Source organism: Symphodus melops (assembly GCF_947650265.1).
Source record: "Symphodus melops genome assembly, chromosome: 15".
Classification (NCBI taxonomy): Eukaryota; Metazoa; Chordata; class Actinopteri; order Labriformes; family Labridae; genus Symphodus; species Symphodus melops.
In genome coordinates this window covers 24,050,795-24,077,424 of record NC_136705.1, presented here as the reverse complement: position 1 = coordinate 24,077,424, position 26,630 = coordinate 24,050,795, and the positions used below count along the sequence as shown (strand labels likewise).

Below are 26,630 nucleotides of genomic sequence, written 5' to 3'. Positions count from 1 at the left end.
CTGATCCAGAGCTTAACGTAACCTCTTCTCCTCTGAAAGGCTTCTTCATTAAAATGATCAAAGACGAGTCACGTCAGAGTCTTTAGGACGAAGGACTCTCCTCTGAGGATGAGTAAGTGCACATCCTGGCCAGGGAGGAAATTTGAATTCCCCATCCTCACCGAGGCGGGTCTGAGACACAACTGAAGCAAACTCGAACATGTGACTCCAACGACCCCACAGACAACTGGGGGAGGTAAAAACTCAGCTAGCCACTCTTTGATTGTTAGCATGCTAATTGTAGCTCCATCCACCATCCAGATAGTTTAAGTGTTTCGGAGGAAGAGAGGTGAAACACCTTCAGGATCTTCATCAAGTCCAGGAGCAGAAAAAAGCAGACACAGCCGAAGAAATCCACTCTAGAATTTATCAACAGATAAATATACAGCTCCAACATGACTTTAAACATCACACATACAGCACACTATACTGGAAATGATACTCAGTGACAGTAGTATACTCGGAACAAAAACCCCAAAGAACGGTGTGATTAACAAACAAACATCACAGTTAGCGTTTAACCCGCCCCACAAAAAAAAGATCAAGTGTCGATGTCTCTGCAGTGTCGCTTCGTGCAGAGGGAAGACGTGAATGTGTACAGTATATGCCGTCATGCCAGTGGAAGTAAATGTTAAAATAAAGTGTATAACAGATTCATACGAGAGCACGACAGAGAGCAAAGCAACCGAAGAGAGCCATAAAGTGTCTTTGCACTGAAGGTAAAAGGGAAGTGGGAAACATTAAAAGACTCCGGAGTCACGTCTTTGTTTTGATGCAGTGATTATCAGCCGAGGGTTGTTTAACACCACACTTCACTTAAAGAGCTTTTTTTATTTTTTTTTATTTTTACATTGAAGTGATAAAATGTGTAAAAAAAACTTTTAAATCTTTGGACATTTGAGAGGAAATTAATCGTCTCTGTTCTGCAAAAATTCTTCAACAAGCCCAGTCGAAGCCGTGAACTTTAATCGTGGCAGATTTTCACTGACATTCCTCCATGTTGACTTAAAATAAGCTTTTCCCAGGAGCCCCAAAGAGCTGGTTTATGTGTAGTGATTGAGTGCAGCACATTCCCCACTATTTTTAGGGGCATTACTCATTCCACGGGCCCCCGTAAATAACTGAAGGTGGACTCCCATCGCCGACTCTCATCAGGCCGCAGAGAGAGGAACGTACAGCGTTTCACGTTTCACGCCAAAAAACCCAACGCCTAATAACGTCAGTCAAACTGAATATGGGCCACGTAGGGGAGGTCTGAGTAAATCATGATCAGGTGACCTGTCAGATTGTGACACTGAATCGTTATTTCACGGACAGTCGAATGTTTTTATCTGACGTTTGAAACATGTCGGGAGCATGTCGGAGCATTAGCTCTTTAAAAAACAGCCTCAGATCATTTTCTTTACTGCAGCAACGCAGAGAGGAAAACACAAACACATTCAAATCAAGCAAATGTTAAAAATGTCGAAGGCAGACGGTGAAAAAAGGCATTAAAGCTACGAGGAGACGTTTTCACGTGGTTATGAAACAGACTGAATTTAACGCTGATGTCTCTTTATGACCTACAAAAGCAAAAGAGAGCGTCAGCCAAATGATTGGTCACTTCTATGTAGTAATATTTCACGATCCAATCTGCTGCCGGAGGGTAGGTGTCACACGAGATGTAAAAACCTGCTGACACACACTTCACCTTTTCTTGCCTAAGATTCATCGTTGAGTTTGATAAACTCTGCAAAGACATAACGGCACACGGCTTCGTCCTCAGGAGTCGGCAAAATCGAAACAAGAATTAAAATCTTTTTAATTTTTCTTTTCATGCTCCCCTTCAAGGTCACATAGAGGACAACATTAGCATAAATTACGACTTTCTTTTTCATTGATCACAACAACTTTGATTTTAAAGATCGCGACCTGGTCAGCTGGTCGTCAGAAAACAAAAAACAGACAACAGTACGGATGCAATCCTGACCAAGAACGCAGATTCTGTGCAGCTTTATTAACTTTCCAGCGCGAGCGAGGACGATTAGTGACGCTTCTACGTCTGCTTGCTCTGATTGGCTGCTTTGGGTTTTTTACGGTTGAACATCGGGGAGGCTCCGACTCCATCAAGGGCAGTAAAATGATCGCAGGGACACACTTTTTGGGTCTAAAATATTGGAATTAGGCCACGCCCCTCTCACTGTTAGGGGGTTCACATGAGGCCAGCTTTAGAGCATTCACCTGGACTTCTGCACGACTCCACGATCAGATGACACGGTTTCATCTGATTATCTGTGAGTCAGATGTGTATTAAAGATTATCCATTAGCCGGACACAGTAAAGAAAAGATGCAATCTCTCACTCCCAGGAAGAGCTGAATATACAAACGACTCCATCCTTGACTATACAGGACATATCTTTGGCATTAAGAGTAAAGCTATGGAGCCAAGGCATTCATTCTTATCAAACATCAGTGCTTTTAGGAAAACATACCGTCCACGCAGCATGTTTATAATGGCCTTCAAATCCCCAACTCTTCTCGAAGCCCAGTTTTACACAATATGGCTTATGTATAAAAATAAATGTGCTATGTAACACAGCCCTGAGGGTTTTGTTGTCCACCAGTATTCATGGCGTCCCCACATCCCCGTACGGATGTAGGTTTCCATCAACAGCTCCGCTCTGCTGTGCCGGGAGTTCCCTCCGTTGAGATTAGCTGAATTCCACAGCGAGTGTCCTCTGTCACCTCCGAGGCCGGTTTCCTGGACCCCCACCCACAAAAAAATACATCAAGTCTCCAAAAAATATGGAGGAAATTCTCCTCTTCCACATATGGAAGACTGAAGGGCCCGGCTGGGCTGCGAGACCACGTGCTATTGGATCCTTCCCGACCCAATCCCTAATCTCATTGGCTCCTCCTGGGACCCCACAGTGCAGGTCTCAGTGGTTCTTCTCCATCCAGTCCCAGCTTTCCTCGCTGTCCTTCCTGTTCTTCTCGGCCTCGATGATCTCTCTGTAGCGCCGACGGAAGAATCCCATCTGTGGAGGACGGAGAGGAACAGAAGAAGACGTGCTTATTTAAACGGATCTGCGGTCGGATCTGACTCCAGCAGGGACCAGCTTGGGTTCTCAAATGTTTTGACTTTTTTTTAACATTCCTGCAGACCTTTTACATAAAGCATATCATAACTCTGAGGGCGGATTTGAGGTGTTTCATATCCGACTAACAGGTAGAGCAGAGCTGGCTTATTGTCTCACAGCGTTTCACAGATGGATCGTATCAGCAGGAATATTTCCAGATGACCAAAAAAAATCTTCTTCACTTTATACAGAGATTCAGATTTAAAAACGTGGAGACGCTCTCACATGTGCAGAATGAATGTGAAGCTGCAGCTCACAGCCAGTTAGTCAGCTGAAATTAAGCTATATTTAAAGGTGCTTTCAGGTACTGTTGGACAAAGCTAGACTCGACATTTTAAGCTCACCTGCTGCAGGTTTATATTCACTGTACATTTCTCACAAACAAAAACAGATTGAAAATGAGTTTTGTTTTGCTGAAAATTTAAGCAGCAAAAACTATCAATGCATGACTCCACAGTAATGAGTGCAAAATGATGTGTGTGTGTGTATGTGTGTGTGTGTGTGTGTGTCTGCAGCATGTTCAACAACCGAGTGTGAAACTGTATTTGAATGTGTAAAAAGTGCTTTATAAATAAAACTGATTGATTGATTGATCGTATCACCATAACTCATCTGATCGATTCTGCTGCACTCTGAATATCTCGGCTGTGTTTTCACTAAAATAAGAAATAATAAAAAATCTAAAACCTCCGAACATTAAGAGCAAAGAAAAAAGGAGATTAAGGTGAAAAAACGGTCGATCAACTTTTTCAGAATTTTGCTTTTTCGTTTTTTGTTCTTTTAGAAGTGTCCTTGAATGCACCACATAAGAGAGTGTAAAGCCTCTGTTCAGTCAGCGTCATCATTACAATAATACATAACACCTGTAAAAACCCTGAATATGACAGATGCATCGAAAAATGGCCGACGGAAATGTTAAACACACACAATTTAAGTCAAACCGCAGGAAACCAGCAGCAGCGTTTCTCCTGCAGCAGCGCGTTGTTTCTACAGGAAGGTAATATGTTAGATACAACGTGTGCTCTGTGCGGTTTGATGTGGACGCTCGGTGTGAATCCAAACAAAGCCGCCTCGCCGGGACGATGCCTCTCTCGCTACGACTTCATTCACTCATCTCCAGTTTGAATGGAAGGTTTATTGATTCAGACCTGGCGCTCTCCTCAGGCATTTCCTGAAAGGAGCAATACAGGACATGTGCTGCTCTTGTAAGAGGGGTTTATTTTGGCAAGGTCCGAAGACGTGGGGGGCGGGGAGGTATTCCTGGACTAACATTCCTTGGTTTCGTTGTGGTATTCCCGACGGAAAATGAGGGATTAAAAAAAGGGGGGGGGGGGACGGAGCGTGATTGTGGTTTCCCTTTAAGGTTCTGCTTTCATGTGAGCGATGATTGTGAGAATTATTGTTCAGCCTGTGATTTCTCCTTTTTTCTTTCTTTCTTTTTTTTTTTTATGGTCATCGGGGAGCTCCCGCCCTTCAAATCCTCGCCAGCTGTTTCTGTCCTACAGTCCCGTCATCTTTGCAGGATTAGACACAGTACAAATACTTTGATGCAGTAAATTCAGCAGAGAATAAAACAAGTGAACTTTACATGTTTGGTTTCTTTACGCTCCAACTTTGCACCCCGAACGTCATGAAAACAGGCACTCTGCTTTGGCCTTTTGTGGACTCTGATCCTGGATTTAAATGTCAGGGTTTGATGTTTACGTGAACAAACTCAAGAACTTGAAAAAGCTGATAAAACTCAGGAACTTCATCCGTAACTTTAAAGAAGATTGTTGCTCTGTTGGCTTCTCTTTGTTCAGGACTTTTTCTTTTCCACTCGTATCAGCTCTTCACGTGAGGAGAAAACGTTTTTTGCCGTCGACCTTTCACACCGGAGTTCGGTGTGACTAAAAAAAGCGAGCCTTTTGAGTTTAGTGTGTCCGTGAGTTTACCTTCCAGAGCAGCACAGCCAGCAGCAGAAAGATGAGGATTCCCACCAGCAGACTGATGGCAATGATCCAGCCGACGATGTAACCCCTCGGCTCCTGACTATGAAGCGCCTCGAACACCAGCTGAAACACAACAACACTTCAGTCAGTCAGTGAGTCATGCTCAGACACACACACACACACACACACACACACACACACACATGAGAGATCATTAAGTCATGTTCTGCTCAATACTGATGCAATGCAGTGCAAGAAGAACAAGCGGGACACATCTGACTTGAGTCTGCCTGAAACACGCCGACCGTGTCGCAGACTTGTTTTGCAAGAAGTCTGAAAAAGGACAAAAAAAATCAGTGAAAGTTGAAGCAGATTAGAATTCGTTCAGCAAACCGGTCGTGTGTTCGGCAACATCCCCACAAACACTGAGCTGCAGAGAAAGTGGACACCCGTCAAGGTCACGTGGTCACAGAGCGTGTCAGAGCGGCTCAAGGGCACACTGACCGTACTCGGGAAGTGACCTGGCACCTCTCCAGCTACCGTACTTTTGGTCCGCACCGCGACCTGAACCAGCGACCCGAGTCCCTCCAGGCCGAGCTGGATCCCTCAGTGATCGGCTGCAGCATGGGAGGCTTGGCATCTTTTAAAAAAAATCTCCTTGTTCCTCCATAAATAAGTCGTGTTTGGGATGTTTCCCATGACCGGAGTGAACACTGACCTGCTGGATCATCTGTCAACATGACGCACACATGGAGGAACACGTGTGCTGCTGGCTAACGCTCTGTTTAATGTTAGTAAGTCAACATTAGTATTATGCTTTGATTTTCTTAAAATCACCATCACTTGATTTTCTCCCCTGGAGACTCATTTCCAACAACATCACTTTGATTGTTTTATGAATTTAAAGCTCTTTGACTGAGGTGAAAAAAATAAATCCACATGAGCACGTTTGTCCAGTCTCGGTAAAAAAACAGAAAAGTGACACTTGAGATGCTGCAGGTGAACTCAACATGTTTTAATGTCACATTATTGAACTTTTAGCAGGTCAATAATATGTGACTGTTAAAATGCTTTCCTGTAATGCATGCAATGAAAATAACTCATATTTGACCTGTATATATAAGATAAATCTAAAACTGTTTGTTTTTACTTGATGATGTAAATAATATGTAAGATGGTATTTTGTGTATTGAGAGGACGGTAGTTGTCACATGACCTCGTGACAAAAAGTCTTGTACATTAAACCCACATATGACGCTAATCAAGAGGAGAGCAGACCTGACGAAGGCACGATGAGAGACGCGTTGTTAGCTTTAATATTTTCACACAGTCACAGTGTAAATCTTTCAGGCAGTGTGCAGAGTTTCGCTCTCGCCTGTTTGCAGAATGAACAAACAAAAACAACAATTACACTCTTGGTTTCAGCTTTAAGGTTTGAGTGTAAAACAATGGAGTCGTTGGGGTTTATTAAATTCACTAATGATGCTAAACAAAGCCAAACGATGTGCTGTCTCCCAAAGGTCAGATAATATGTTTCCACAAACAATGCTGGGACGCTTTCTGAACGTCACTGCTTCGACGTTTAGAGCTGCACCGACTCCGAGACGCCAACTGTGACCGAGACAAAAGCGAGCGGACAAGTGCAGATTAATCTCTCTGTCGAATAGTTTCCCACATTAACACCCCCCCAAACACACACACACACACATGCACACACACACACACACACACACACGCTCTGGAATCTGAGCGTTGTCATGCATGCCGAGGGAATGGCGTGCACAGAGAAGATGAAAGCTCTGCTGGTCGTCGCTCTCTCTCCGACTTTCCCATTTTAACTTGTGCAATCAGTGAACTCTGGGAATGTGTGACTTCATTTCGGCCACTTTATGTGATGAAATATTGTCTGTATACTTTGAGCAGACGCTCACAGAGTGAGGTCACTTAGTTTGAGGTCGGTTTGGTGCAGTTTGAAAAATCACATCGAGGTGAAAAGTACGAAAACAGAACAATGAAAGTTCAACTGTTCTACATTAAAAACCTGATCATATCTATCAGGACTTTAACCAAACGACCAGCTCTCCCTTCACTTGTCAGGATCAAACATTTGAAGTTGCGAGGAAAAAAACGCAGAGGCAGAGAAGGAACTACGTATCCCACAATCCACTGCGACTCCAACGAGCCTCAACAAATGGATAGTTTACACACACACACACCTTCTTTCTGCATTAGCTTTACTACAGTGTGTGTTGAACAGCCGGCTCCAACTAAACCAATCAGATGTTGCCATGACACTCTAGGATTGTGGGTAGTGTAGTTTATTTTTTATCAGACTTTTCAGGTCCTACATATTTGGGCCACAAAAGTCAGAATCAGATCCAGAAGCTGTGGATGCTGAGATCCTCCTCTTCAGGGAGTTTGAGTAAACAGAGCGAGCGTTTTGGCGTTCAGAGCGACTCGCAGCACTTAAAGGCATAGCTTCGTGTCACAGGGGATAAAAAGTGAGTTAGTCTCGCCCCCCGAGCAATTCAACCAGGAAGCACAAATGAAATGCAGTGTGTAGTCGAGCCAGCAGGGATCCCGGGGGAAAAGGTAACCGTGTTTACTAAAACCGAGGAGGGGGGTAGAATGTGTGGAATGAGCCCCTCGCTAAGTGCTGACAGAGACGCACGGTATGGACGTTTTCATGGCAGGGCTGAATTTTCCAAGACGGCCCGGAGCTCAGGGTCAGCGGGGCTGCAGGCCGGTCAGCACACTAATCACTTCAGAGATCCCAGGCCGAGCGTGCCGAGCGTGCCGAGCGCGCCGAGCGCTCCATGTAATCATCACATCTGATCTGCTGGGCCGTTTCAATCACTCAGCGAAGAGCGGGGGGGGGGGGGGGGGGGGGAGAGGGGGTCTGTCCTTGAGCACAGCTGAGGACCCCAGAAATGAGGCCAATAGGAGTACCACCGACGTACAGTATATTACCCACAACCCCCAGCTGCTCCCCGGACTCCCATCAGCCACTTCAAGAAGTCTAACCACAGCACGCTGCATCCAAAGATTAAATATAAGAGCTTATTAATAAATGTCCTTGAGGAACACCCCGTCCCTAAACTTGGTCTAAAGCTTCAGCTGCCTCAGTGCCTGCGAGCAAGACACAGCAGCTTCAGTTGAGCTCCCAGATTTCTCAGTGACTTTTGCAGTTTAGTGTAAAGCGTGAATTTTGTCGTTAAAAATGTGCATTTAGGTCTGTAAATGTGTCGATGCCGCTCGTTCAGTTTTGAGTTACGGTGGTTGAAGTTGAAGTTGAAGTTGAAGTTTCTCACAATGTGGCCTGTAAACTTTGAACTTTTACATTTCACAAGAATGTGGAAAAGCTTGAGCTCAGACTGAGACAGAAAAACGCCCGACAACAAACGACACTTAGCGTGGCTTTAAAGATGAAAATAGGCAACTGAGAAAGAGCCTTCAAACGTGCATTCTCACTAATGACCAGCAGGGGGACGCACTGCTTCTAATCTGATTCTCACGGCTGTGTCGTCAGCTGACAGCTGCTGGACACGCCCTCTTCGGGATGTTCGATGTGGTAACTTTGAGGATGAATCTCCATCTTTGCACGATGTTGAAGAGAGTCGGCGTCTGATGTACTCACAGAAAGGTCGTCTGGGAGGCCGTCTGGCACCTCCACCGCGCGGTCGCTCACTTGCACGCTGCCCCTCGTCACAAACTGGATCACAGAGGAGCTGTCCTGTGTGGTGAGAGGCGGAGGAGTCCTGTCGTTATAAACCACGGTGACCTGCAGCTTCATCAGTCAAACGTCAGACTTGTTTCTTACCCTTTTAAGAATCTCAGTGTTGAGCAGAAGTTTGATGTCGATGCTTAAAGCTTCTTCTTTTAACTGTGGACCCAGACTGCAAGAGATCGTCATGCACGCTCTTCCAGGACGGTCACAATCCTGAAAGAAAAAGGAGAAGACAGAAATGAGGGGGGGGGGGGGGGGGGGGGGGGGGGGGGGGGGGGGGGGGGAAGTGTGAGAGAGAGAGAGAGACGTGTGATAAACAGATGTTACACTGACTGAAAAAAATGGACAAGAAAAACAAGCTCCGTCACAGGGGGGCGACTGTCAGCGACCTCTGACCACCAGGGACCAATATTTACCAAGACTTTCCGTCCTGATTTGGTGAAGAAGGCGAATATGGAGTGGAAGATGCTCTCTCTGTCCTGGGGGATGGTGCACGGTGTCGGGTTCCTGTGGGGGGTGCAGTTCCCTCGGCCGTCGGCCACCTAAAACAGGACGGAGGTAAAGAGATGAAATCACATCCGACGGACAGACACGGAGTCACAAGCACAACATCGTTACGTAAAAGTACAAATATGGGAGCAGCAGCTTTGTCAGGTTTAAGTTGCACAGGTTGATTGATATCTTTATTATGAATGTGCAAACATAACAAGGGTTGAGAACGAACTCCACCCACTGAAAATACGTTTTTTTTGGGGGGGGGGGGGGGGGGGGCAGATAAATGACAGAACTTTGTTTGAGTCCAGAGTCAAAAATCTCTGCAGGTTAAACTTTCCTTTACACTTTTAAGATTTATTTTTTTTTGGCGTTTTTATGCCTTTATTATAGAGGGAGGAAAGTGGATAGAGTCGGAAAGGGGGAGAGAGTGGGGAGAGACATGCGGGAGATGGGCCACAGGCCGGACGCGAACCCGGGCCGCCCGCGCGCGAGGACTGAGCCTCAATACATGGGATCGCGCGCACTGCCGCTGCGCCACCGGCGACCCCTCCTTTACACTTTTAAATAACAGACTTTTAATAGTTCTTGAATTCTATCAGATTGACTATGAGTGAAATAAAGAATAAGGGACCCAATATAGATCAAGGTACATTCACTATGCCCATATTATATCCTGAAACCCCCACCGTCCTTTGTCTCAAAAGGACAGTGAGCTGTTCAAACACGTGAAATAAAAAGCTTCATTAATATTTAGCATTTAACACAAAGTGGATAGAATTCAAAGTCCAGACTTCGGAGTCGGGAAGGAAAATGTAGTTTGACCAAGTTCAGTGCAACAGCGAGAGACTTTAAGAGCTCGCCATCTGTAAGCTAACAACCTGCTCCGAGCGCCGACTCCATTCTCTCTCTCAAGCTGCCAGTCGGACTGAAAACAAGAACGCATAGAAAGGAACGTCTTCTCCTGTATCACTGACTGCTGATTAGCTCTCAGAGCTGCTGTTTCTTGATTAGCTCGAGCTTCTTGGGAACCTGCTGTTTTTTTACTCTTCAGACACTATAAATGCTTTCTGCTTCTTTTCTAGTATTTCAACAAGATAAATCTGGGATCTGGCAGCTGAACTGGCTCCTTCCCACTATTGTTGTGACTCACAGGATGTTCCCTGAAACAGAAAGCTGGTGCCCCTCCCATGCAGATTTCCCATATGGAGTGATTTAAAGGTGTCTGTTTTATTGCCCGCCCCCTGGGGAACACTTCCCCTTTCCCCTCTCCCCTGGTCCGACCTGCAGCTCTGGACTTTTCCCTCATTGTGTGTCTGCTCTGTTTACCTCCCAGCGTGTCTGAGCCACCTTTTCTCATGTCCTGCATTTCTGCTGCCAAAGCTGTGTTGAAGATAGATGTTCTGCTTAAATCCATCGCCAGGGCGGCATTCTGGCAATAAAAGTAAAACTGTAAAATACGGAGCAACAGTCGGGAACATTTATGTCACGTTGGGCGAAGAGAGCTCTGTTTTAAATGTAAGAATATCCGGCTATAAAATATAAGTGTGCAACTGTCCAGAGTGCTCCAGGCGAGACGCAGAGTAACGGCGTTTATAATGTGTGTTTCAGGACGCGGATGGGACGGGCAGTAGCCAGCTCTGCAGGTGTCCCGTTCCCATTTCGTGCAAGCTGTCTGATCCCCTGGAAAGTGATTCCAGATGGGCTCAAGGAGGGTGGGATACGGTCCGCCCCGTCTGCCCCATTCACAGAAAATACAATTAACAGGCCGAGCTCCCCCACAATCCACCTATATGAAAGGGTTAAGAAAACAGCCAGGCCCGCTGGGAGTATTACGTTCCTTTATCTAAATGCTAAATGTTGTGAGACTAAACGGTTGGCTAGCTTCAGTAGCAACGTCAACAGTTTCATTTTTTGGTGCCTCACAGTCAGCCGAGTGTCCGCTCCACGACAGGAGTGACCCCGACTTAACATTCACTTTAAACAATCATTCAAATTCAAGTCTTTGCATGCTTCTGCTTTTAATTTGAAAATCTAATTTCTGACACATTTAGGAAAGGCTCAGAGGGACTGAAAGCGTCTGTGAGATTTTCTAACAAATTGGTGATGCTGATCACTTAGAAGCGTATTGGGGGCGACTTTGCTGTACAGAAAAGTTTCCTCTCAGGAGAAAATGAGCAGCTGCATAAATAAACCTGCAGGTGAATAAACTCATAAATACTGGATGAATAAGGTGCACAGACTGCTGTTGGCATCCACCTGTGTCTCAATGATGTGGAACATGTCGGCTCCGCTGCCAACCAGACGGTTGGGTATCCTGATGTCCACGGTGGAGCCAGGCAGCCTGCTGGGCCCCTTGTTAATGGCCTGGAAGGAAATCACGCCGTGAGATGGAAGACAGACGTTACGTCGACGTACAGAGAAACATGCGTGACACACTGTCGAGCTCTTCAGCGCTGGACGTACCTGAAAGGTGAGATTAAGAGGCTGGAAGTTGCACTCCATCTCGTCCAGCTGGACGAAGCGCGAGGCCTCGATGGAGTTCCCGTAGCCGAAGGAGCTCGGAGTGACCACGCTGCAGAGACACACACACACACACACACGCGCTGATCACGGAGGAAAAGGTCGTTCATGTCAGCGGGAGGACGGAGAATGTTCTCAGACGTGTTCGGCTCAACTTATCATCTTGCAACTGCGACGATGTGTGTTCTCCATTTTGGATCAAAGAGGAAGGAACACGTGTAAGAGACATGGATGAAGGAGAAACTGCTGATTAACACAGTAGAGCGACTTCCTGACCGAAACTTAGATTAGATTTTATATTTCACGGGAAAACGTCTCCCGCCTGAGATGTTCAAGTTTCATTAACTCTTCACGGTCCAGCAGAATTATCTCAGCAAAGAGCGACTCCTTCATTTTTTCATTTCCTGAAAATACGCTGACTTCTTTTCTCCCCCACAAATATCTGAACTTCTGGTCGAGTAAAGAATGTGCGTGCTGCTGCCACCTCTGCTCCAGTTTTGCCTCCCTAAGATGTAAGGCAGCAGCAGCGTTATCAGATGTGCCGAGCTCTGGCGGGTTCGGGCTGTTTTTCATCTCGTCCTCTCGTCTCTCTGTGTGAAGCAGCGCTGCGATAAGGCCTTTCAAGTTGACAGAAAGCTGCTCCCGCCCTCCGCCGACGGATGGGCAGCTGGTTCAAGTCAACGTGTGAAGCCTGAAGTTTGTGTGATATTAACTTTGCTCTCACCCGGTGATGGTCGTGTCGGTCTCGTGGACCAGCGGGATGGACAGATCCAAACTGTTGTCAGAGAGTTTGTGCTCGGGGTTGGCGCTGAAACCACAAAATGAAAAATAAATACAGACATTTGTCACATGCAGAGATTAATCAGCGCTCCTCGTCGAGGACATACGAACCTTTTAGCTTGAACCAAGAACTGCAATGTCTCATTTTCCCCGGAGAGCTGACTGGTATCAAAGATCACAGCGAAGTGATACTAGAAAAGAAACAGAGAGAGGTCACGGGCCGTATCCTCAGCCATGAATCCACATGCCACAAAGGACTTCTTCAGGCGTTTATGATGCATTCATTTCTTCTTCTTCAGTCTGCTGTGTTTGCATGAACGTGATGTTCCTTTAACAACCTGCTTTCTCTATTTTTAATGCCGACAACGAGATCTAACAAAAAGATTTACATTTGGTGTCACGGGCTTCAAATTCAGAAAGATGCACATTTAAGATCGAATGCTGAATAACAGAAATGTGCTGCAAATATAAAATGTAGGCAGAGGCGTTGCTGATGAGTTTAGACTGTAAATGCTGCAGTGTGTTGAAACAGATCACTCAGTACTCGTCTGCAATGCAAAGTCAAAGACGAACAAAAATAAAAACCAGGCAGAAGAGAAGTGGTGTTTCAGCCTGTTTCGTGCCCTCGCAGCACGTTTGTCCCCTCTGTGTTCGTCAGACAGACGGCATGTTGGGTAATGAGTCTCTTGGTTTGAGCTACCTTCGTCTGGGCTCTCATGAAGGGAAATCCCACGCTGCATTTGAGGAAGTCCAAATCAACAAGTCCACAGGAAATGCCCTTCTCTTCCTGCAAAAAAAGGACAGATAGACGGAGAGTGAGAGGAGGCCGATAAAGACAGACAGACTGGAGACAGAGTGGGACACGAGATGAAGACACAGAAGACGGGAAGCCGAGAACAATCCGACCTGCAAACAGATACGCTAGCATGGGAAAAAAAAATAAAGATAGCTTTGTGTAAAAGATAAGGTTGAAGTTGTAAATTAGGTTAAAAGAAGAATGCACGAAGCCTTGATGGCTCGCACACATCTTAGCGGGCGGGTAATTGGACAGCCTCCAGGATGTGTGTTTGGAAGCTTGTCTAAACAACACGGAGCTTCACCGGCTGCGCTGTGTAAACACTGCGGCCCGGACCCGGCCAGGAGGACGAATTCTTTAAAGCGAGAGTTCACTGGGAGGCTGCCGGCTGAGCTTCTTCTGCTGGGAGCATGAAAGAGAGCAGAGATGCTCCCAGGATAAAGGAATGGGAGAGAGAGGAGGGGAGGGGGCTTAATGTAAGTCTTACAAACCGCACGGCGTGCAGAGGCTGCAGCAGCTCTGTGTTTACAACATGTTTCCAAAAGAGAGAGAGAAAAAGGAGGTGCCAAGGCTGACATATTTAAAGGTGCTATCATGTCCAGGGTGTGGCCGAGCCTTCAACCTTCATCCAGTCTGCTTAAACAAGCAGCTGTGCCCTTCGCATGCAGACCAGCGTTCGCCCTGTGAGAGGAGGTGGAGACCCCGAGCACAACTGGCAATGATGGAATTTCCTCTATTTCCTGTATTCCTCAGAGCTGCTGTGCAAACATGGCCTGTCCCCGATTTGGGAAGTGGGCCTATTTACCCATCACTCACATCACTCAGCTGCTGACAGGGAGCAGAGCGGTCGGACACATGGGGCAACAGAGAAGAAGGACAAACGTCTGCTTACTTTCTCTTTGGGAGAGCAAACACATGCTGGGCGTTTCACAAACTGCAGAACCATAAAACAAAAAACCTGCAGGATTGTTTGTGCTGCTGAAGAGTCGACAGGAGTCGTACGTCACAGCTGAGGACAACACACGCAGGACACCCATTCTCTGCATTCTCTGCATGTCTCGAATTCATTTAGCAGACGCTTCCCGACGTTCATCTGAGAGCACGACTCGTCACGTCTTCATCCACTCGGCTGTTTTTAATCCGCTCACTTCTTTTCCAAGCCGGTGTCATCGCCCTCTCAGGTGTGAGCGCTTACCTCTACCTTCAGCTCTTCACAGCCAAGAAGTGCAGTGATTTGTGTTTTCACTGGTTTTCACAACTTCACACATTCTTCAGATGCATTCCTGATTTCTGGGATTTAAACCACAGCGCTCATTGCTTCAGACTTCAGTAGCACTTAAGCACACATGAAGCCCTTTCAGTTTTTTAGTTTCCACAGCTAACAGCTAACAGCTAACGTGTGGTCTATATCGTGAATGTGTCGAAGCACACTTCGCATCGACATTAAGACAAACACAGAGGGGACTCGTTTGTTGTCACGTGTCGGTCTCCTGCTCTCAGCTGCATGTGTGAACCAGCGTTTTCCCTTTCAACAAAATCAACCTAAAACCAACAACTGACATATTTCAGAGTTTAAAAGAAGAAAACACAGAAGCTGCTGCTGCAGGAGTGAAGATCCTCCTGAGACTAAATCATCTTCACAGCTTTGTGCTGCAGGAAGAACAGGCCGACAGCACAGCCTGCACTTCACCGTGAGGGGAGGACGAGTTCCCTCGACGGCGAGGACTCGGACCTTCATCGCTTCATCACGCCCGACTCCTCCAGCAGTGAGCACGCTGCAGTGATTGGTTCCGTGCTCTCATCCCCTCATACTGCTCACTTCCTGCTCCCTCTTCATGCAGCAGGCCACCCTGACTTCGCTCTGCAGCAGCTGGTTACCTGATCCACGCTGACTTCATTAGATTATCTCAGAAACTCAAACAGTGTTTTTCTAATATCTGCCTGCAGCATGTGTTCTGTTCAAATTCAATTTATGCTTTGTTGGGGGGTTTTAAATCAAGACACAGGTTGTGCGCTTTAAGCAGAGGCTGGTATCCATCACACGGGTGCAAAGCCCAGTGGAGGATGAACATGAGGAGGTCAGATACGGGAGGGGGGGGGGCAGGTATCTGACGTGGCGTGCCTCGGCTGTGAGCGGACCAGCTGGCCTCTTTGCAGCGACCCGACGCGACGCGAGCAGAGGCAGAGGTGGAGGCTGTGAAATCCATCCAGCGTGGACCGAAGGTGAAACTCAAACTCTCAGCTTCAATGTGGGACGTCTGTGGGTAGATATTTCTTTAACAGCGACGGAATGCGGAAATTATTTTTTCAGGGTTCAGTGAGTGCAAAAAGTGAAATTAGTCAGGAATTGTTCTGCATGAAAAAATAGATTCTTTACGAGGAATCGTTGGGTGTCATTTATAGAAAGCAGCCGGGACCAGAAGATGTAAACGGACCGTGGAGGACACTCGGAGGATTTCGTCACGCTTCAGTGTGGGATGAGGTCAGCCATCCTGACGGGTATTAGAAGGGCTACTTGAGCGTTTTGGACGTGAATAACGTGATTTGAACAGTACTTAAGTCGAGCATGTGGGAATATGAAGTGTGTGATCTGTTTTTGATCTCATGCAACACGGAGGAGTGGAGAGGCGTGTGACAGCTCCTGCTCTTCATCTGTGCAGGCTGCAGGCTTTAAAAAGGATCCGACACGTTCACTGTTTAGACTGCACTCCTGATATTTAATCTCCTCCAGTCTTTTAAAACAAACTGTCACAAAGCGGGGGGGGGGGGGGGGGGGGGACGACAAAACACGCAACCTCTGTGATATCCATCTGTCGCTGAGTCACAACATCAACACGTTTCAGAGACAAACAGCAGCGCTGCAGGAGGGAGAGGACGCGACGTACCCGCTGCCAGAAGTTGATGTAGAAAACTTCTCTGGAGAAGTTGAAGTAGATGTTGGTGTCGTAGGCGTCGTCTCCGGTGTTGGAGATGGTCAGATTCAGAGAGACGTTTTTCACTCCTCCCAGGGCCAAGTGGTGACCGCTGTGCAGGCTGAGCAAACAGAAGAGAGAGGACGCCTTTCAGAGACTAAATACATTTCTTATAGCAGCTGTGGGATAAATATTTAGACTCACATCGAGGACATCAAGTTTGTTTTATTTTGACTTTCTCAAAGAGAGGCGTCCTCCTTTTGAATCAGGGCGCCGGCAGGTTTGGACGAGTCGTGGAGCAAATTAAACTTAAGCCACTTAAAGGTCAGCGAAAAAAAATGGCTTTAAGTGTTTTTGAACATCAGCTCTCGGTCTTCACTCTCCTTTTGGCTTGATGCTGGTTAACTGCAAACACATCTGTGCTCCTACGCATGCTGAGCACAGATTGGAATCAGCTCTCCAGGTCAGAGGCAAACTGGCCTCCCAAGGTCAAAGCTTTGACCTCTGCAGGCTGTTGAAGCCATTTTTTTTTTTTTTTACTTTTTGTCACATGATTCTTGGGATCATTTTGTCTGTGCATAACATTTCCATGGTAACGCTTTTTCTTACAGTTTTTAAATTACAATATCAGAACCTGGAGTAATTCTAATCTGAGCTCAGCACACACTCAGGCCCGGTGTCCAGCTGACGGACACGCCCGTCCTGTCTCTATGGCAACAGCCGCTGTATGACCGACACGGCTCTCTTACTTTTACTGCGTGTTTTTTATTTGAGATCTGTTTTTTTTACCAGATGAAATACAGAAACAAGATACGATCTGTAGGCGGCAAAACTACGCGTAGCATCGCACATTTGGAAAAGAGCGTCGGCCACGTCAACGGCGTCTTCTTTTAAAAAACTCAAGCACGAGGAGAAATACGCTTTTTACTCCAGGCGGCCGTCTGCTGCTGAAAACACTCTCATTGAAATATATAGAAATAAGGCGCTGAGTTATACATACATGTGCATGATGATGCATGATTAGGGGCGTGGCTAAGTTGATTGACAGGTGGAGGAGCACCTTAAAAAGCATTACTAATATGGCGTCCACCATCGTTCGGCTTCAGAAACCTCTGGGTGACGTCCATATTTATACAGTCTAAATAAACTGTGATGTTTGCACTTTAAAAACTCCAAACCTGCCCGTTAAAGTCGAGTCGGATCTTCCTGATAAGAATAAATGTAAAAGATTAAAACTTGCTCTTCTGGTCTGACATGTGAATTCTCTAAATGTCCTGAAAGCAAAAAGACACACCGTAAAAAGAAGAGGGAACTCCCTAAGTATGGAACAACATATGGATATCCTCCAAGCATGCGTCATGGTTCCCCCACCCACACCCACTCGGCCTATGACGTCAGCTGGCTTCCTCCGCTCAGCAGCAGAAAGAAGGCCAGAGAGTGTGTGTGTGTGTGTGTGTGTGTGTGTGTGTGTGTGTGTGTGTGTGTGTGTGTGTGTGTGTGAGGTGTTTACCCAGAGAGCAGCAGCTTCCCGTGAAGCCTCAGGTCTGCGGCGCAGTCGTCCGACAGGCAGTTCTTCTCAAACCAGGTCTGAGGAGGAAACGGGAGAGAGCATGAGCTCATGATGTTCAGACTGACTCTGAGCGCAGACTAGAGGGCAGTGTTGTGTTGTAGACAGCAGATGATCAAGCAGAAGGACAAATCGTCTTTGATCAGCCAGAGGCCGAAAGGAAACTTAAGTGGAGCGGAGAGCTTTGGTGTTTCGAAGATGACTCGGAGATGAACGGATGCTGAAGCTGCTGAGAGACGTAAATCCCTACGTTCTTTCTTCTTCCCATGAAGCTCAGACGGCGGAGGAGCACATGTGGGGCAGGTTAGAGGTGGTCGCAAAGAAAATAAATGAATCCGTCTTCTTTGGATTCCACTCAAGAAAAGCGAACACAGACGATAATAAACGGGTAACCAACACCAAATCGTTAGAACCTCAGTTTGAGCCGTTTCCTGAAATTCCTTCTGAGGTCCGAGGGAAGAATATCAGGGATTTCAAAACAAGCTGAAAGATGTCAGATTTTAAGAAAATGTGCTGAAACAAAAAATGAGACTGGTCTGAGGAAATCTTGATTTAACACTCTGAACTTTACACGTTATTTGTTCAATATTAAGAGAACTTTTTCCTTGCAAATTTCTTCTTCTTAAAAAAAATAAAATAAATAAAAATCAGTCACTAAAAAGGATTTTAAAATCAGTCTTCACCTCATTCCTCACTGCGATCTTGTTTCCTTTCCTCCATCGCAGCACCGGCGTGAGCGCGGGCAGGTCTCGCTCCTGATGCCCCGTCAGAACGTGCTTCCCCAGGCCGTACGCCACCTCGAACGTGATGGGCGTGAACACCTCCTTAACGTCTTTCTGTGAGGGGGGGGGGGAAACAAAACGACACAGCTACATCAGCAAACTCATCCCACCACCCCACACTCTGATCCTGCAGCTGCCTGGGTGATTACACTAATTGAACATCTTTTCCCAATCGGCGCTCGGTGCAGAGAGTGATTACTCTGCAGATAATCTTCAGTGTGGATGTGACGGCTTCAACACAGATGTAAGAATACTAATAAACCACACACATGGAGTTTAAACACGTTTGATTCTGGCTCTGCCTCTGAGGGATATCGCTGCGTTTGGGACCACAAGAGAAGTGTTTGAATTGGCATCAAGTTTGGAAACAATGAAAACTGAGCGCTAAATGGGAAATCTTCATCAGACGCTGAAAGGCAGATACTGATGTTTCATCTCCTCAGAGCTGCACTCAGCTGTTTGAAGCATCTGAGTCTTTGTTTCAAAGCTCGGCTCCGACTGATATTGGATTTTTGAGGCTGATAACGACCGATATCTTTCTTTCCCGAGATATATAGATAAAAAAATGTTTTGATCCCTCAGATGCAGTAAATCAAACTCGTGGAAAAGACGTGACGTAGACAAACTCTGAGCATGTACGTGCATCATCGCTCGACGCTCTGACAGCGATGATGCTCGTTGTGATCCACATGGCGCCCTCTGCTGGTGAGAGAGAACGGCTAAGTTTAATACAACAGAACTCAAATAAAATGTTGTTTGATTGGAGAAAAAGTCGAGTAATATCAGCGAATATCTGTGACAAAATTGGCCGATATCGAAGCGCTAATATCGGCTGGAGGATTAATCGGTCTTTATAACTGTTGGTGCCAAAGAAACAGCAAAGGATCTATTAAAAGCTCAACGTGTACCTTCGCCCAACCTGGAGCCCAACCTGCTGAGTACACACAAAAGCTTTTTCCTGAGGTCACTCGTCTCTTTTGCACTTTCTCTCTTTCGTCCGTTATCGTATGATTTTTCCACCCGCCCATCCTCTTCCCTCAGGCGGGCATCACCCACCCAGCTCGTCAACAGAGAGCGAGAGAGTTATAGCAGGAAGCAGCGAGCGTGAGCGCAGGACGTGAACAGACAAAAAAACATTTGGACACGGTGCTGCTCACTGATAAAGAGAGGGCACACAATCACTGTTTTGTCAGAGAATGGTGAATCCTTAAAAAATAAAAAATAAAATAAAAAAAAAGCTGCAGATGAAACGACATCATCATCTGACATCTTAATCTGCTTATTAAAGCATTAATCAATTTAATGTTTCATTTGTTCGCCCCGAGTCCAAACTGTTATCTGCTCGACCAGCAGAACCAAACCACAAGAGACGACCGCATCGTGTAGAGTTAGAGAGAGAGAGAGAGAGAGAGAGAGAGAGAGAGAGAGAGAGAGAGAGAGAGAGAGTTTTTACAGCTGTACCGAGCTCAACACTTTGCCACACCAGTTTATCCAGTGACGATCACTATCGGCTAATTTCATCTCAGAAATTCACTGATATCACTCGATTTATTCACACAGTCGAACAGTATTTTTCTTTTGAGTCTCCATGTATAACACCAACAGGTCTCTTTCGCCACCAGAGGGCGCTATGTTTAAAAGAAAATAGAAAAGAAAGAAAGATATCGGCAGATAAATCGGTTAAATTGATTTCTGCCCCGAACTATCACTTATCTGTCAGGCTCTAAACCGTTGTTAGCATTTAAGCTAATAAGCATCTTGAACATTTGAACGAAGAGAAACTCAAAGTGTAATCAGATTATATGGTAGAAAATATATTTGGTAAAAAGCTCAAGAAACATTTCTTTACTTTTTTGTCCCCTTTTATATCTTTAAATGAAAACAACTATCCTGCCTCGCTCTTAGTCTTAGACTTTCTGGACCGCGCAGGGCCTCAAACCCTGAAGATTGTGTTTCCAAAACATCGTCTTTCAAACCCTGAACTCTTTATCGGGACACGAAGCCGAGGCGTTTAGTTCTCACTCATCCATTCAACGACTCGACTCACAGTTTAATCTGTGATCGGACCTTGTTTGATGTGTGGAAGTCGGATCAATCATTTCTGATGCAATCGGGAAATCTGAGGAATTGATTGGCTATATTTCCTCCCTATCAATCAAACAATCAGTCATCTGAGAGGTGAAGCTGTGATTAAAAGTGACAGAGTGAATCGGAGTATCTGGTCCATAATAAGGCCGAGCGGCGGACCCACGAGGTCGACCCCGCATCCATCACTGGGCTGCTCTTCACGCCTCGTTGCACTTACAGAGCCGGTGTTGTTCCAGCAGTTTGTCGGCTCAGCTGGGAGGTAACATGACACAATGTGGTACAGTCAGCCATGGTGCACAATGTGTGCTACTTTCAGGGCCCTCGGCGGTCATTAAAGTAGAAAGCTTGAAATGATCCTTGTCCGCTGGCCTCTGAGTGAACCGACCCCCCTGGGAATCCCTCGGGTCTCCAGCCCCCCAAAGTCCCAGCGCTTATCTCACATTTTCAAGAGCCGCGGGAGGACTCGGGGACATAATGACGTCCTCAACCTCTTGCTTCAAGAGAGGCTTTTATGCACATAGAAGAAAACAGGCCTAATATTTCCGTTAAACTCGTCTGCTGTGGGATTTCCATGTGTTTATTATTGTGCACACAGAGGATCACTTTCTGCTTCAAACACAAGACTGCACCGCTGCTAATGAACTGGAGAGCTCCCAAAACTCACAGAACGTTTATAACACAAGTGCCGGAGGCAGTGCAGCTTTTATTATCCCTTGATCAGTGCAGCCAATTGCCCCACCCGGGGTCCACACCCGTGGCCCCCCCGTCACCTTCTCCCGCCTGATCCACGGTTTGATTTCTGTATTTATGGAACAGAGGAGTTCCTGAGCTCGGCCCGGTGTTAACTGCCTGCTCCCTTTCATTACATGCAGAGAGACCAAACAACTGTTCCTCACATGCAGCCGAAGCTTGTGACGGCTCATTTTCTGCTCAAAGGCTTCATCCGTGTTAATCCTCCTTTTAAACACAGAGGTCGCCGGGGTCGGAGCACATCGAGGATTTTTAGAGATGTGCGCGCTATTTAAAGGTCATTTCAATCGGAGTGGACTTTAGGAAGGAGAGGTTGCCTTTGGAAATTCTTTCTCTCTCACATGAAAGAAATAAAACGGCCCCAAGAAGGATTTTAAAAACTCCTGCAGTGTTTACCTCTTGTATTTTCAAAACTGCGAGATTTAAATATCGGACTTTACTGGCTTTAAAGAAGATGAAGGTTATTCACAGTCAGGGTTTTCCATCATTTTCCCGCCTTACATTTGGAACCTGGAGTCGACACATTACAGCGCTGGTGATCTTTATGACGCTCTCGATCCAAAGTCTTCCTCCCTGAACGCTCGTTCATTTAGTCAGCTCACAGGATGGACGACAGCCTGCCTCTCTGCTTGTTTTTAAAGAAAACAGCTGGGAATCAAACCTTCACCCCTCTCTGCGGAGCGAGGTCCCTGCCAAGATACAACCCCAGTGTTTATGTTCACACTCAGGACCCATTTATTAGCTACAGCCCAGCGTTTTTCCCACCTTAGCATGCTAATATCTCCCTCTGCTGCATGTGTTAGCTGTTTGCTTTATTTCAGTCGATATCTCATCGATTGCTCCTTTAATAAATAACTCAGATTTCATCCAGTCGGCTGCTTCCAGTTTAAGTTTTTGTTCTCTCTTTCTGTGTCGGGCTGCAGCCTCTGATTCTCACACACTCGTCTGATCAACATGATGGAAAGACTTCTCCAGCAGCACTTCTCTGGTGGGTGCAGGGAGGCTGGATGACGTCAGGCTGCAAAAGGCTCTGATCTTCAAAACGCCCCACGCTTGGCTGAAACACACAAGAGCTCGTCTCTCAGCCAAAACCATTCCCTACCAAAGCGTACAGCCCTCAGCCCGCTCACGGGAAGTCTTTATTAACTCCTGAGTGGATGCTGCACACACAGCTCCTTATAAGGACAATGGAGGTTTGCAGGATTTCTTGCAGGTCGAGGCCACTTCAGGCTGAACGTGAGGGAGTCGAGTTCAGAGCTTTTTCAGTGAGTTGATGAATGCACTCAGCGTGTCAGAGGTCGGGGTTGAGTATACTGAGGCACAACTTGAAGTTATTTACAGTAATGTCTGCAGCATATGGCACACACGCACTTCAGCAGCTCATCTCTGCCTGTCCTTGGAAAAAAAAAAAAAAAAGTGATGAAGTGAGACAAAGTCTGCCGTTTAAAGTGTGCAACTTTCTGCCAAACCGACTGCAGGTCAACCTGAAAGCAGCTGCTCCGAGCAGCACCGGGGAGCAGATGTAAAAAAAAAGAAAAAAAAGAATCCGAGCAGGAAAGAGCGACGTCCAACTGAGGATCTGTTAAACACGATCACATGGCCAACAATGGTGGCTTTTCTATTGACATCTTCCTGGATCTGCAAACTTTAATAGCACATGTGGCAAATCAGCGACGTCCCACTTTATGTGCTCGAGTCTTCGGAGCGAGAGGAGGAAGCGTGAAGCTGCCAACGGAACAAATCCAGCGAGTTACAAAATGCAAGCAGACACATCCGACGAGCGTCTTCTTCTTCTTTTCTCTCTCGACTTTAAACTCAAACAGCTTCATACACAAACACAGCTTCTCCCTCGTTGTACACAGTCATGACTTTCTGCTTTATGTGTGAAATGTTGCTCCTTCTTCCTCTAAGGTCAGAGGTCAGAGGTCATCCATTTGCAATGAGTGCAGAGTGGTCAGAAGTGATCTTTATGTGTTTTTTCCTCTCCTTGTTTTGTCGCCGAGCAGCCGGCCGTATTAACGCACGGAGATGTTCCTCGTTACGGAGCTCGTGACAGAGCCCAGAGGAGTTGCACATTCAGAACCATCAGATTCATTTTTCAATAAAGAAAAGATTACAGCAGCTTTGAATAAGCTGTCTGGCCTTTCATAATGTCATGAGTCAGAGAGTCTTGTTCTGAGAGACAACGTGAAGCCACTCGACTTTCATTACCTTCAGTCGGTCCAAAACCAAACGTTTCTGAGTAATGTGAAATCAGCAGACGAGCAGTCATACACAAAGTATGAGCCGCTTTGATTTCTGTTCCCGCTCAACATGAGCCATGTTTACTCCAACACGTGAGGCCGCCTCATGTCCACTTTAAAACACTGGATCTGTAGTGATTCTTAGATGTTGGTCCAGATTCAAACACCGAGCTGATAAATCACAGTCTGCGTTAAAACACAAAGAAACCAGACGTTTCCAACGGAGGTCGTTCTAGAGTTACATTACGATGCAGAAAGCAAATGTAAGGCGACGCCTGCGAGCTTGTTCACGCTTCGTCGTCTCAAAAGATCCAATGTCATGATTAGAAAAGGGAAAAAAAAGCTTCCTTTCTGAGCAGCCCCGTGAGTATATCTGCATGTTTGACCCAACGACATCCATCACCTGAATCCAAACCTGCAGAGAGGCCGAGTGCTGCTCCACATGTCGGCCGTGTTTTGTAACGTCTCCCGCGAGCGAGCGCATATTTCCTCCTGGCTCAAACTGAAGAGCGGCGCGCCATCGCTTCAACTGACAGGAAACGTGAACCATGTGTACTGTCACACACGAGGACGCATCACCAACACACAACCAACTACACACACACACACACACACACACACGCTGTCCTATTTTAAAACCCTCCAAACACGAATCCTAAAACCTGACACCGCAGCGCTGCGTCCCGTCGGTGAGACGGGTCCCAGCGCCGCAGATCAGCAGATACACATCTCCGTCTCCCTGCAGGATCCAGGCGTGCTCAATTTATGGCTTTTTTTTTAACACAGCGTTCACGTAAACACAAATTACAGGAAACTTTTACGGCCTTGAATGCATCATGAAGAAGGCATTCAACATTTGACCCCTGGACAGTAAAAACCACAGCTGGGATTTATAAAAAAGGAGGAGAGAGAGAGAGAAAAGGTGCCTCTCTTCCCCCGGTGGAGATCTGCACATGGAACAGGTTTACTGCTCGAACACGGCGAATTCATCAGCGTGTTATTTTTACTGCATTCCATCAACAACAACTTGATTTAAGGCCAACGCTAACGAAAGCTGAATCAGTGTAATATCAGCGTCTGAAACAAAGCCAGGCAGCCATAAACACACAGATGTGTTCCCTCCGACCTCAGCTCCTCCTCACTCGGCTCCCACATTGAAGGAGCCTCAACGCCTCCTTTGTGTTGGGCTATTTTCAGCGTCGTATAACGACGGATCATTTAAGAGCATTAGCAAGAAGAACGACCTCGAGGCTGGAAATAGATGCAGCAGAAACAGAAGCAGAACCGAAGGGAAATCATTCTGAGCTAAATCCCTTCATTCCACAAATTCTCGACCTGCAGGACCTCCATCATCATCATCATCATCATCATCATCGTCGTCGTCTCTATCTACCTTTAACCCCCATCGCTGATCTCCTCTGTAACCTGACAGACTCAGCGTGGAGTCACAGCGGGGACACACACACACACACACACACACACACACACACACACACACGCACACACACACACACACGGGCTGCAGAAGAAGAAGAAGAATCCAGAAGAGGTCCTTTTAAGGAAGCAGATTTGGGGCCTTGAGAAGTGAGGATGAAATAGAAACAAGGTGGCTTTAGTCACCCTTCATTAAGTCTCTGATGCAGCGTGATCACACAATAATGGAAGGAGACTTATATAATAATGATAATAGGGCAGAAGAAGGAGACGAAGAAATCAAAAAGAAGAGGAAACAAGGAAACAAAAAACAGACACAAATAGAAGAATGATCATTTTTCTGCAGCTGGACGTTAATGGTCTCATATTTAACTCGATGACACTAAAGAACATCTGGCCAAAGGACGACTGATGGATATCAGCTTCTCTGTGTGTCTGCTTGTTCTCTCAGTGCATGTGTGGCTTCTCTCTGGCTTCCTCCCACAGTCCAAACACATCATGCTGGTTACCTGCTGACTCTGTCTGTAGGTGTGAATCATGTTAATATGTGGCTGGTTGTCCGTCTCTACGTGTCAGCTCTGTGATTGACAGGTGAACCCCCGGCGACCCCTGAATGGGAAAAGGGGGTGGAGCTCATGGCTGACCAGCACAGGGTCACACTCCCACATCTTTGTAAATACTTTGCCATCAAACATGACTCACACAAAGCTTTGATTTTGATTTACTGTGACATTTTGCTGCATTTTTTTGGGGGTCAAACTCCTTTAAAAGTAAAACATCATAATTCTATTCCTGATGTTGTTGCTGTTTAGAAAGAACAACAAGCGTCTGAAGACTTCCTGCCTGTGAGAGATGAACTCCCTTCCACGTCCTGATAAAGCTTCTCTGTGCATAAACAGGAAGCTCGTTATCTTAACTCTCGAGTCATTAATTGCAGCAGCACAATCCGCCTCCAAAAAGAGATTTCTTCTACAGCACGGTTGTGAAGTCAGCTGCTGGTTTTTGCTCCCTGTAGTGATAGTTGAACGTGCACGCTGCTTTTCAAACCCATTTTAAAAAGAGGTGATGCATGCAGCTCGAAATGTCTGAGCCGGTTCCATCCTGGCGAGAGAGGAGCGCTCCAGATGCTTCCTGCTGCTGATGTCGTCACAGCGCACACAATCTGGGACACTTTGGCTTCACTGTTATTGTTGGAGCCATTGTGGGTTTTTTTTTCAGATGGTAAAAGTGCAGCACGGCTCTCGCACGTTGGTCAGATCTTTCTAACGAGGGCCGATCACGGGCGCCGCAGGACGTAAACACAAGTGTTGTGTATGCTCTGGCTTCACTTCCTGTTCTCACAGGAAGCAGAGTTTGGTGTTGACGCGACTGAATCAGAAATATACGAGCTCGTATTAACAAACGGGTCAAGTGGTGGGAAATGACAACAGGGTCATCGCAGGGTTG

General features: G+C 46.3%; 1 protein-coding gene across 1 annotated transcript in view; it reads right to left on the bottom strand.

Annotated features, from left to right (window-relative positions):
* Positions 1-392: 392 nt before the first annotated feature.
* Positions 393-26,630, bottom strand: part of itga9 (integrin, alpha 9) — a 50,921-nt gene continuing 24,683 nt past the window's right edge. The window contains exons 16-28 of the mRNA XM_079363565.1: positions 18,571-18,723; positions 17,831-17,907; positions 16,294-16,441; positions 13,313-13,399; positions 12,724-12,803; positions 12,557-12,640; positions 11,776-11,884; positions 11,569-11,676; positions 9,234-9,359; positions 8,911-9,030; positions 8,728-8,823; positions 5,094-5,213; positions 393-3,057 (exon numbers count right to left, since the gene is read on the bottom strand). Of these exons, the coding sequence (XP_079219691.1) occupies positions 2,959-3,057; positions 5,094-5,213; positions 8,728-8,823; positions 8,911-9,030; positions 9,234-9,359; positions 11,569-11,676; positions 11,776-11,884; positions 12,557-12,640; positions 12,724-12,803; positions 13,313-13,399; positions 16,294-16,441; positions 17,831-17,907; positions 18,571-18,723 (1,407 nt within the window). The 3' untranslated portion in view covers positions 393-2,958. The remainder of the gene's footprint in view (positions 3,058-5,093; positions 5,214-8,727; positions 8,824-8,910; positions 9,031-9,233; positions 9,360-11,568; positions 11,677-11,775; positions 11,885-12,556; positions 12,641-12,723; positions 12,804-13,312; positions 13,400-16,293; positions 16,442-17,830; positions 17,908-18,570; positions 18,724-26,630) is intronic.